This window comes from Embiotoca jacksoni, unplaced genomic scaffold (genome assembly GCF_022577435.1).
Source record: "Embiotoca jacksoni isolate LCO1_2020_lvr unplaced genomic scaffold, fEmbJac1.0.p SCAF_17, whole genome shotgun sequence".
NCBI lineage: Eukaryota > Metazoa > Chordata > Actinopteri > Embiotocidae > Embiotoca > Embiotoca jacksoni.
This window is the reverse complement of record NW_027185307.1, coordinates 6,559,654-6,572,493: the sequence shown is the minus strand read 5'-3', so window position 1 is coordinate 6,572,493 and position 12,840 is coordinate 6,559,654. Positions and strand designations below refer to the sequence as shown.

At 41.5% G+C, this 12,840-nt stretch overlaps 2 protein-coding genes across 2 annotated transcripts; one reads left to right on the top strand and one right to left on the bottom strand.

Moving 5' to 3' along the window:
* The first annotated feature begins 342 nt into the window (after nt 1-342).
* ncf2 (neutrophil cytosolic factor 2) lies at nt 343-9,372 on the top strand. Its single transcript, XM_069151378.1, has 15 exons — nt 343-529; nt 767-849; nt 1,009-1,117; nt 1,385-1,519; nt 1,845-1,952; nt 2,192-2,251; nt 6,561-6,604; nt 6,845-6,986; nt 7,145-7,210; nt 7,481-7,535; nt 7,625-7,668; nt 7,778-7,926; nt 8,018-8,129; nt 8,946-9,063; nt 9,167-9,372. The coding sequence occupies exons 1-15, from the start codon at nt 356-358 to the stop codon at nt 9,256-9,258; spliced, it is 1,491 nt and encodes a 496-aa protein (XP_069007479.1). The 5' UTR covers nt 343-355; the 3' UTR covers nt 9,259-9,372.
* On the bottom strand, nt 9,363-12,813 carry dph2 (diphthamide biosynthesis 2). The gene is made up of 6 exons (XM_069151379.1): nt 12,606-12,813; nt 12,336-12,448; nt 11,723-11,943; nt 10,676-11,365; nt 9,930-10,112; nt 9,363-9,734 (listed from the first exon to the last, which is right to left on the bottom strand). The coding sequence occupies exons 1-6, from the start codon at nt 12,753-12,755 to the stop codon at nt 9,607-9,609; spliced, it is 1,485 nt and encodes a 494-aa protein (XP_069007480.1). The 5' UTR covers nt 12,756-12,813; the 3' UTR covers nt 9,363-9,606.
* Nucleotides 12,814-12,840: the final 27 nt, after the last annotated feature.

Below are 12,840 nucleotides of genomic sequence, written 5' to 3'. Positions count from 1 at the left end.
TGCTGCAGTTATTGGACTATAAATCGTAATTAAAAAAATAAATAAATAAAAAGAATTACATTCTAGCTCTCCGTCACCCCTCTTCATCCTATGATGTTTGGAGAGCCACATGTATGACATTATCTTTTATGCTTTTATGTTAAAAGGTAAACCATGATGAGAAAGTATACCAAAATTAAATTACCTAACACACACAAACACTGAAAAGGCAGACGTCAGAGCATCACATCGGAAGACTTGGCTGTGGTATTGCGTACAGATAATATCTGTCATCACACTTCCTCATCTCTCTGTTATAAATAAGAAGAGCTTCCTTAATTTGGTCTGTCGCTCAGTGTACTCCCAACCAGTAAATATGTCTTTTGTGGACACTCTGCGCCTGTGGGATGAGGCTGTAACTTGTGTTGACAAACAGGATTTTTCTACAGCACTCAAGATCTTCCTTTCTATCCAAGAACCAAACTCCAAAATCGGTTTTGACATTGGCTGCCTCCATCTTCTCAACCAAGACTTGGATGCTGCTGAAACGGTAGGTCTATGTCTGACCTGCATGGTAAAGTGCAGGCTAAAACATTGTACACAAAAATATCCACAGTATTCATTTTGTAATCGTACAAATCAAAAAGAAAAATCAGGTGGATATAGCTGAGATGAAGTGTGGCGATATTACACTGTCTGAATGTGCAAGTCACCGTGAAAGAAGAAGTAAGTCTACCATGTTTCTGCTCTTGGAGAGGAAGTTACTGTGTTTTCTAATGTTTCTCAGGCGTTTGATGGCAGCATACGAAAGGATGAGCATTTGGCCATCGCCTTCTTTCAAAGAGGAACCACCTTTTACAGAAAGGAAAGGCAAGACACACCAGAGATTTTAACAAAATTGCCACATTCTGCATGCATTTCTTGAACAATTTGATTCCTTACATCACTCTTACATTCATTTGTGGGTTATTATATGCAAAAGTGATTCCCCAGATTTCTTTTTTAATTTTTTTTTTTTTTTTCCCAAAGGTATGAAGAGAGTTTAGCTGATTTCCAGATGGCCTTCAAAAATCTGCGGGGAAACCAGCTGATAGATTACAAAGCACTTGGTCTCAGATACATATTATATGCATGTGAGGTAAGTGTTTAAAAACTTGATAAGTTTTACTTTTCAGATCCTATCAACTAATTTCACATTCAAAAAGAGTTTCCAATTAGCATTGCTGATATCAGTCATTCCTTCAACACTTTTCACTTCAGGCTGAGAGGGAAAACATCTTAAAAATGATACCATTATTATAGTATTACTTCAAAACTCTGTGTCTGCATGAGGGATCTAAGTAGCTTTAAGGATTTTGAATAGGGAAGGGCTGATCTGATTCGACGTCAATGTTTCCTGCTGCAGATTCTCCACAACATGGCCCTGGCGGAGGCTCAGCTCGGTTACTGGGAAAAGGCCCAGGAGAACCTCGTGAAGGCTCTCGACTACAAGACAGACGCCAAGCTCAACGTCATCGACAAAGCTCTGCAGTCAACCCTGGTCAGTTATGATGTCGTCAATATTATGAAGATGAAACCATTGGACATATAAAAACCTTCAGATTTCACCTATCAGTAAAATGTCTCACTCAGTTATTCAATATATTTTGATGTAGTTACATCCATGACAATAAATGCTGCATAATTACTGCAGCTTAGTTTCTTCAGAGTGTTTTCCTTGTCGGAGTAGAAAGCCTCGTATTAGCCACGTGGATTTATAATTATTCACATTAGTGTAGCTCACAGCTTGTACCGGAATTAACAATGTTTACATTAGAGTTGTTTGACAAATATCTTGAATATCACTTGTAATGATACTTCAACAGAAACAGAAACTTTTCAAGCTAGTTGAGTTTCCATCAAACGTGCTATTCAAACCAAAAAAGGGCTACATTGCTGAGCTGGAGAAGAAGGACTACCTGGGCAAAGCAAAGGTAAAACAATATGTTTTTGCATTAGTAACAGATGATACCACATTATTGATCCGTATGATTATGAACCCCATTAAACTGAACCTTATTACAGCTTATTAAGTTTAGTGAAATGTCCATCACTGAGTTTATAGTAAATGTATACAATACGTACATTTTCATTTGAGATCATTTTCTAGACAAACACTTCTGTTATTTTTCAGAGTTACATCAATAACCTACTTTTCCTGTATTATCATCAGGTTATTGCTTCTGTTGTCCCACAAGACGAGTTCTCTGGATTTGCCCCATTACAGCCACAGGTGACACACGGGCAAAAACAGCACAATGCAGTCTGATGATGAAGAAATCAAAGTGTTATTAGCTTTTTTTATGCTACATTATAATATTTCATATTGGAGACTTAAAAACATGAATGTATATATATATATATATATTTTTTTTTTTTTTTTTTTTTTTTTTTTAACCTTTATTTAACCAGGTAAAATCAATTGAGAACCAATTCTCATTTACAATGATGACCTGTCAGCACAGTCCACACAGTGACACAAACAGCACAGATACAAAACAGTATAACAAACACATGAGGAAAAGGCTAAAGACAACATGGGTAAATGAATAAATACTATGTACCAAAATAAACAATACAATTAATAAAAATAAATAAATAAAATGAGAAAGGCAGATTACTGGATTTTCTTTATAAAAATGAGAGAAAGAGAGAGGGGAGAGAGAGAGAGAAAAGCAAGGGCTGGTCAGCAGGTACAGTAGTCAACTATGATTTGTTGCAGCTTTAGTTTGAACATGTTGAGAGAGGTGAGAGCTGTTAGTTTGAGTGTGTTTTGAAGTGAGTTCCAGTCATTTGCAGAGGCAAAATGAAAGGCGTTATGACCAAACACAGTACGGACTTTTGGAACGATGAGCCTAATGAAGTCACTTGATCTTAAATGGCGATTACTGTCCGAGATGTGCAGAAGATTTGAGAGGTAGCGAGGGGTCATTCCCAAAAGGGATTTGTAGACCAAGAGCAGCCAGTGTTGTAGCCGCCTGGTGTGAAGGGAGGGCCAGTCCACCAGTCTGTAGAGATCACAGTGGTGGGTGGTGAAGGGGGCACCTGTGGCAAAACGGATTGCTGAGTGGTGGAGTGTGTCCAGTTTTCTGAGGGTGGTCTTAGATGCCATTTTATAAATTATATCGCCGTAGTCAAATAGAGGAAGGATGGTCATTTTCACAAGGGTGAGTTTGGCAGAGTGTGTGAAGGAGGCCTTGTTTCGATACAGGAAACCCGGTCTAGCTTTGACTTTAGCCAGAAAGTTATTGATATGTATATTAAATGAGAGAGATGAGTCCAACCAGAAGCCAAGGTATTTGTAGGAGCTGACAAACTCCAGCTCTGAGCCATCAGCACTGTAGATGTTGGGGGGGCTGGGGATGATGAGGTTTTTCCGGTCAAACAGCATACATTTGGTTTTTTTAGAGTTGAGGAGCAGATGGAGGTTGTGGAAGGACTGTTGGATGGAGGTGAGGCTTAGTTGAAGAGTGGATACAGCAGAGTGGAGTGAAGGACCAGCTGAATATAAGATGGTATCATCAGCATACAGATGAATCCTGGAATTTCCTGCAGCTTTGGCTACATCGTTAATATAAATGGAGAACAAAATAGGGCCTAAGATGGAGCCTTGAGGCACACCTTTAGAGATGGTAAGAGGTTCAGACATGATGTTTTCGGTCTTCACCCGCTGGACACGACCAGCCAAGTAGCTAGCAAACCAGTTGCAACATCTACTGGACAAGCCAATGCTGGTAAGTCTATGCAGGAGAATGTTATGGTTGACCGAGTCAAAAGCCTTGGCTAGATCTATAAAGGCAGCTACACAAGTCTGTTTGTTGTCCATGGCGGAGATGACATCATCAAGGACCTTTAGTGTAGTGGTGGTACATCCGTGGCCTTTCCTAAACCCAGACTGCAGGTCAGACAAAATATGATTTAAGTCAATGAAGTGAATTAGTTGTTTATGTACCAGTTTCTCTAAGACTTTGGCCAAACAGGGCAAGATGGAAATCGGCCTGTAGCAGTTCGGGTCAGAGCCAGAGCCTCCTTTAAAGAGGGGGAGAATCGTAGCCGATTTCCAGTCAAGGGGGAAAACAGACAAATGAAATGATAGGTTAAACAGTCTTGTAATAGGGGAAGCAATAATATAAGCCGCTGATTTTAAAAACACGGGGTCAAGCCCATCAGATCCAGCTGACTTGTTTGAATCTAATTTAATGAGCTCATCCAGGACTTCTGAAACCTTAACAGGTTGAAGGGAGAAGCTGTTAACGCTGGGTGATGAAGTAGGGGTGTTAGGTGAATCTGTTACAGGGGCAGCTGCACCAAGGAAATTAGACGAGTTCACGAAATGTTGGTTGAGTTGTGTGGCCATGCGCTGTTTATCAGTAACGACAATGTCATCAAAGATCAAAGAAGTGGGTAGATGCAGAGAAGCAAGTTTGTTTTCCATGGATTTTACTGTTTTCCAAAATTTCTTGGCGTCAGAGCCACTGGCTGAGAATTCTTCTTTGTAATAACTGATTTTGGCCTTCCTGATCGCCTGTGTTGTCTTATTCCTGTATTGTCTGAAGGCCAGCCAGTCAGCAGCAGACTGGGAAGACCTCGCTCTCCGCCATGAGGTGTTTTTTAGGCGGATCAGAGCCGCCAAATCATGACTAAACCAGGGGCTGTATCGATTCTTCGTCCGGAATCGTTTCAATGGGGCGTGTTTCTCAATGATTCGGCTAAAGGTGTTTTTGAAATAAGACCATGCGTCTTCCACTGAGGGGATAAGATTGATTCTTTCCCAAGACGCAGCTGAAACATCATGCAGGAAGGCCTGATTGTCAAAGTTTTTCAGTGAGCGCTTGGTCACAATCACCGGTGGATGTTTGACAGAGAGGCCGGAGCGAACGCATGCAATGGCACAGTGGTCACTCAAGTCTTGACTGAAGACTCCAGATTGGTAGTTTGATGGAGTGTTAGTGAGAATGATATCGATCAGTGTGGCAGACGACGGTGATTTCAAATTATGTCTGGTTGGCTCAGATACAATTTGAAAGAGGTTTAAAGCATCAAATTGCTGTGTAACTAAATCAGGGGGGTTGATCATATTCCAGTTTAGGTCACCCAGAAGGACAAACTCAGAGGAAATGTGAGGGGCCAACAGTAAACCGAGAGCTCTTAATGTGCATGCTGGAGCAGAGGGTGGTCTGTAGCAAACAGCTACAGACAGAGTGAAATTTGTTGATAGTTTAAGTTTTAACAGTAACAGTTCAAATTGTTTGGGGACTGATTTAGACAGCGTAACAGAACATTGCAAATGGTCTTTTACAAATAAAGCCACGCCGCCACCCTTGGTGGATCTATCCTGACGAAAGACGTTGTAACCGGGTATTCGAATTTCTAGATCCGAGACACCTTTCTTAAGCCATGATTCAGAGACAGCCAGAACATCAGGGTTTGCAGTGTGCACCCAAGATTTTAAATAGTCAAGTTTTGGCAACAAACTACAGATATTGACATGTAGAAAGCCCAATGATTTACGGTCACAAAAATCATTAAACGACAGATTAGAGGCAGTGGGACAATGAATAGCGGGCCCAGGGTCTGGGTGAACATTTCCAGAGATGAATAACATAAGAATGATTAATACACGGCTGAGGACAGTACTAAAATGTTGCATTTGGTTATCTTTCAATGACTGTTTGGTCAAAATTAAAGCAGAGGAGTCGTGGAACTGCTGCAAGAACATGTGAGAATACAAAGAAATAGGCTTTGTTACATACCAAGTGGGAAGTCCAAAAGTCTTTGTAAACCAGAAGGTTGAAATGTCCCTGGTTGATAAACTAAAGTCCAATGTACCAACACCGTTAGAAATGATGGCAGTCTCCCGTGTGTACCTGCTAGAAAGGCAGCTTGTAGGAGCTGATGTGATCCAGAAAATATAAATGATTGAAAGCCAAAAAGGCCAGGAAGGTTTTAGTGGATGAAACATGTCCAAACCAATAAGCAATAGGTTAGGCTGTTGCAGATTGAGGAGGGTCAGGCTGCAGCCACCAGAGGAGGCTAGGTTGTAGTAGCAGCAGCAGATGGAGCAGCAGCAGGTGGACAGCAGGTGGAGCAGCAGCAGCAGGTGGAGTAGCAGCAGCAGCAGGTGGAGCATCAGCAGCAGGTGGAGTAGCAGCAGCAGCAGGTGGGGTAGCAGCAGCAGGTGGAGTAGCAACAGCAGGTGGAGTAGCAACAGCAGGTGGAGTAGCAGCAGCAACAGCAGGAGCAGCAGCAGCAGCAGGTGGAGGCCAGGCTGCAGCAGGATGAACAGGCCCAGGCCGCAGCCACCAGAGGAGGCTAGGTTGTAGTAGCAGCAGCAGGTGGAGCAGCAGCAGCAGGTGGAGCATCATTGATGAACATGATGGAAGGGAACTTGTATTTACATATGCTACATTATACATATATGCATTAATGACATTTTCTGTTCTATTTCATCACACAGTTCTCACTTTAACATTGCAGGGATGTTGTGCTGCACCATGTCAGAGACCAATGAGATGCTTTGTGTTTTTGTTTACATGGGACAGGTTGAAGACGGTCCAACTTGTCCAAAAGAACCCGAGGTTCTGAGGTACAACAGTTTACAAGCTGTACAAATACACATCATGGATAGATACACGTTAGATAATATGATTTGTTTTCAGTTTTCTTTCTAAAGATGATTGCTAATTACCTTCCTACTCGACAAGATTTTGACATTGACGAACACTGAAAACAGCTCTTAGTGGAAATATGAAATAAGAACCAATATCAACCATATCTATGAATTTATATGCTTTCGCAGGATGAAATGTGTCTCGTGTCTTTGCAGGGCTTTGGAGGGAATACCGCACACTGTGATGTTTGAGTTCGTTCCAGAGACCAGTGATGAGTTGGCTGTCGTCCCGGGCAACATTGTGTTTGTGCTGCAGAAGGATGCCGATAACTGGGCGTCTGTGGTCTTCAATGAAAGAGTAAGACATCTGCTTACAGAATCTCAACCTGACAGGAGACTCATTGATGGAAGATGTTTTATTTTTTGTGCATAAAACCCACTATTCACATCACATTATGAGAATTCATGTCAATGCTGTTGTCAGTTAAGAGTAATCGTCATTATGATGTCAAATAGAGGGGGCTTGTTCCTTATAATTACCTGGAACGTTTGGACATCTCTTTGGCCTCTAAAACCAACAAGGTGAGCAGTTATTTTTTACATGATTTGGTTGGTGTCATAATATATTACTGTCATAGTTAGATACAATTGTGTAACAATTACAGCAGTATGAATCATTTATTGTTTTGCAGATAGCCTCGTAGTATTTTTAAGAGCATTCTCATCTCTAAAAAACAATTTTCTTTAAAATGTGTGTTTAAATACCTCAACAGTCGTATTTCTGAAATTTTGGTGAAGATATTGTTGTTATATCTCTATTTTTGTTTTTTGAATGGGAATGGCCATAAACAGGGAATAACTGCATCTCTGAGTCAAGAACCACCAATTAGACCTGAAAGAGTACAAGGTACACTTAATTGAAACACAGTTTGAAGCAACAACAAATATTTAAGCCGCAGATGACCCAACTTCTATGTCTCATTCTGTGTATTTAAGGTCTTACTCCCGGTGGTAACAGCAGAGAAAACGCTGAACGTAAGGTATGCTGAGGCATTTCCCTGATTTGTCCAGTCCTGTGCATAAATAAGATTCATGTGAAGTATTGAAATGTTTAAGTGGATGCTCCTTGTGTACTTCCATTAATGCCAGGAGGAGCAGTCCAACGACAATTCATGTGTCGTCAAGGTCCGTTTCACATTCACCTTTGCTGTGTCAGTACCACGTGGGTCTCCCTACGGGATCCTGATCGAGACGATCAGCAGGAAACTGAATCTGCCATCTACTGCTGTCACCTTGAGGTAGGGAGCTCATTTAAAAAAATCTTGGGAGTGAAGTTGGTAGATCGTCTTACTGCTCGAGAATATAATTCACTGCTTTTGTTCGATTTAGTTTCACCTCCGAGGCTGGAGGACAAAGTGTGATCGATGCCGACACAGAGATGGACAGTGTGTGGAGCCGTGGCAGCGGTGGGTGCATCACTTTGTGGTGTAACACCAAGGAGGTAAAGAGGGGGGGGGATGCTCTGCTCTGAGCTGTCCTCATAAAACACGTCCTATTGGTTGACAGAGCAGTTTCGTAATATTAGTTTTGAGACGTTTCAGAGGATCTTCTTCATAAACTATTCATGTTTCCTGAGAATTAAATTTTCATCAGGGTGGAAAAGCAACACTGCCACTATGGAAGCCTCTGCATTATGTACTGACTGAAAGAATTTGAATGCAGATTAACTGAAGTCTGTCCCTGTACATCCTGGTATCACAGCAGAGTGTAATACACCCTTCAGTCCACTGGAGGAGACCGTGTCAGTGTCAGTGTCACTTTGCGCCTCACCCAGTTGTGAAAAGTACAGGCATGAATGACCCCGGTTTAAAATGAAGGTCACTTAATTTAACTCAAACCACCACCCTTTGCTGACCTTAAATAAATGATTTTTGGTGGCTAAACCTAAAACACCTTTCTGTTTACAGCTAGGCGAGGCTGAAGGTGACACAGATACAGTACAGTATAGTCTGGTGGACTGAAGGGTGTACTACAACCCTCTGGCATTATGTTGCCCTGAAAAGGAATGCAAATACATACAACTCAAAATATTTTCACTTTTCATTTACATTCACTATAATTTTGAAGATAAATGTGTCTGTGTGGGTGAGCGACTAAACATACAAATTCTATTGATTCAGTGTTAAACATACAAAATGCAGGATAAATATGAGGCCCACTTTTCAAAGTTATTAAGTTTAAGTAGAACTTTGCTGGAAAAAACATTTGGCTTATAATAAAATTAATCTGAAAAGTATTGTTTGTTTTGTGATTTTAGCAAACTGTTGAAAAGCCACAGAACAAGATTCACTTTGTGGCACTTCACTCCTACGACTCGTCAAACCCAGAGGACCTGAGTTTCCAACGAGGGGACAAAATCACATTGCTGTCCAGAGGTGATACTAATATACTGTCCAAATATAAATATGAAACATTTGGAAACACCACGATTAAATCAAGAAATATGATTCTAATTGATGATATTTTCTTTTTCTTTAGTAAACCAGGACTGGCTGGAAGGGAAATGTAACGGGAACACGGGTATATTTCCTGCATCCTTTGTGGAAGAAGTTCCTGTGAATGGCCAGTAATTTATATAAGTTATACGGTTCAGTGACCAAAGATGAAAACTGGTCGGTACCTTCTGCAAAAAACGATTTATAATCAACCAAATTTTCATTAATTAAGGCCTAAATCTTTTTGCATATATTTATTTTTTACAATTAAAATACACCATGATCTTGACAGCAGTATAACAGCTTCTAACTGTTTATAACACTCGGAAAGTAATACGGTAATTAAAACGAGCGGAATCTGGTACTGACTTTGTGAAAAACATAAAATACTTACAGCCTCCAGTAATTACAAGTTATATATTATACATTTGGTGCATTTGTGAATGAATAAATAATCAGTTGAAGACTTTGCTGGTGAAATGATCATGAAGATGTTCCCTCCTCTTCATATGCAATAGCGATGCCTCTCCTGCCCTTCACTGCTTTCACCACAGGCGTCTCTCCCAACTTCTGCTCTAAACCCTGCCAGCTTCGACCTGCCAGAAAAGATGCTGGAAAAAAAACAAAAACAACATGTCAGTTAGGGATGTTTACTTCTGCGTCTGTGTAAAACTGTACAACACCGTGCAGTTTTTGTCCTGAGAAAGGCTCTCATGCATAAAGTGTAACAATTATTGTGCACATGCAAAATTCAAAAATAAATCTACATTCAATAAGTGAAGCAGAAGTTTGTGATCGTCTCGTACCGGCTGAGTTTGTGTTGGCTACAGTCAGCGCCTGGTTCCTCAGGACCACAGACGTCCCGAACGGGGACTCTGCAGGCTCGCTGGTCAACAGATTGTTGCTGCGCAGAGCTCCAGTGATCAATGAAACGTCCGTCTCATCGCCCTCCTCCTGCTCATCAGCCAAAGGCACGTGGCTCTGTCTACCTGGAACAAGTTTGAGGAAACACAAAGGAAGTTGGAAACACAAAAAAAAACTTTCACAACCTTCATTTTCCTACTTTTAATAAAAATAGATAGCAGCTACAACATGCTAATTAAGAGCTGTATTCAAATTTCTGAGGACGTGTAATCCACCTAAAAGCATAACATACAATAATATTCACTGTGCCTACAAATACATATATTAAAAGGACTATCACTGGGAAACAAAACATAATGGTTATTAATCGAGCCACTATGCTTTTGAATAAAGCCTAAACAAAAGGCTGAACTTAAAGTGTTTGTCAGCTTTAACTTTTCTGGTAGGTACAACATTGAATAACTGTATCAGATGTTTTGGATCACTATTAAGTTCATATGTATTTGGTGTTTTTCCAAGATAGGAAGGATTAGAAACCCTTCACAGCTCCCACAAGAAGGCCAAACTTACGCTGCTTCAGCAAAAATAAAATTACACAACCCGTCCCCCGTAACATTTTTCATACAGTTCCTTAGCATAGAAAATAATTCATTTGTAAATTTGTACTGTGAATAAATCCCAATCAGACCTGGCAGGAGATGTCTAAAGTCTGTGACGTATTCCTCTGACCACTCCCTCTTCTTGTTGCAGGCCACCTCCATCTCGAACGGCGTCACCACAGGTTTATAAAACTCACTGGAGTCCAACAGCGAGTTCTCGGGACACGCGATTAAAACAAAGATGTCAATTTCGAGAAAGTTTGCCAGTTTGGGGACATTCAGTTTCCCCATAGCGAACATGTAGCTCTTCTTGCCGGCCCGGCGGACGGTCTCCTTCAGCTGCTGGATGATGGTGAGGTAATCGGCCACGCCCAGCGTGCCGACCAGGATGCCGACCACGTTGGCGTCTTTGGCCCTTTCTATTGCGTAATATCGCTTCATCAGAGCGCGGTTGATGCTGATGGACTCCCTCCTGCCCTTCGTCGTCGCAGGGTCGAAGGAGCAGAACGAGCAGCGGTTCCACGTCATCATGAAGTTTCGTAGCGTCGCTCCCTCCTGGCCGACGTAGAACATGTTGTAATCTGTAATGCTTGAGCCACTTTTCAGGGAGAACCGTCTTCCAAACCGACAAACAACCCGAGTGTCGTCCTGCTCGGACGGACAGGACTCATTGCTTTGTGTTTTAATCTGGCCGTGACTGTAACACTGCTCCCCTTCGACGACGAGTGCTGAGGCGACGAGGTTTGGATACTCCGGTGACAGAAGAGTCAGAAGATCATCTGGAAAAATGATAACAATAATAATCAACTTTATTTGTGTAGCACCTTTCATACAAGAAATGCAGCTCAAGGTGCTTCACAGCAAGAACAATGACATGCAGTGTTTCATATAAAAACAGATCAAATGCATAAAATTCAACAGAAATAGAGTTAAAATGCAAAATAAAGCAACGTTCATTTTCAAAGGCACAGTAGGGTGTATTCACTCACTGGAATTTATGTTTGTGGACTGAGGATGCTCATAATTAATCATTTGTCCTACTGTATTCATCTTAAAGATATCATAGATTTGTGAGGCATTACACATTGTGATTAGCAATGATGTCAGACATCAGACACAAGAGGATAATAACTTACCGATGGCGTGAACATAGTTGACATCGTAGAGGATGATGATGTGACTGCGCGTGTCCGGGTAGAGCTCCTTAAAGGAGGAGGCACACTTCTCCACATCCACCGGCCTCCTCTCAAAGACGTACATCAGCGGCAGCCGGTTGGACGGGCTGAGGCAGGCGCTGCCGTAGTGAACGATGCAGTCAGCTCCCACATGCTCTGCAGCTACCTCGTCCACACAGCAACTGCACACAAACCACATAAAACTTCGACTTATACCTACTTACTGTTTTATAAGCAGTGTGACCACGTTATGGATCTATGCTCACGTATCGAAATAAAAGTCACAGTATTAGAGGCAAAAGCTGGTGTTTTACAACTCTGACATGCCACTGTACTGAGTGAAACAAAAGAAAATCAGCGAAATTATATGAAATACACTCTCACAAGTTTAATATTCTCATTTACTAAAACAGAGTCAGAGAGGCTATTACAAATCTTAAAAAATGACAAGTGTGAGCTCGTCAAAATGGGGAAATTAGCACGTAAACTTGACTTCACATTCACCTGCTAGACTAAAGCTTCTCACCTCAAAGCAATAAAAACTGTAGCATGAGAGCATTATTACAACAGTTACCTGCCATAGGACGTGTCTCCCAGAATAAAGGTCTTGGCACCGGTGTTGGTCCTGATCTCCTCTGATACTGCAACTGAATCCACCAGCAACTCGTCAGGAAACTGCAGAGCCACCTGGGAATTGCAACCATTTTATACAATATTAATAAAAGTATGAGCCACTCCTGCCCTTCAGACAACTCATCACAGAGGTTTACTAAACCAGAAATAGACTATCAATCTCATGTAAACAGATGTTTGCATGATCAAAGACTAAAAGAGTTGCCCCCACCTTTTGAAACTGATGCTCACGAATGAAGTCGCAGGTCTTGTTGATCTGAAACAGCTCCTGGAGTTTCTCCTCGGGGGTGTTTGTCTTCACTGTAACGTCGACCACACGCTGGATTACAGTTTCCGAGCTGCTGCTAAACGCATCAGCCATGACTGCAGGAAACACTCACAAAAATAAATAAAAAGGAGCCTGCAAAACTACAACAAACTACAACAAGCAACCACGCTAATGACAA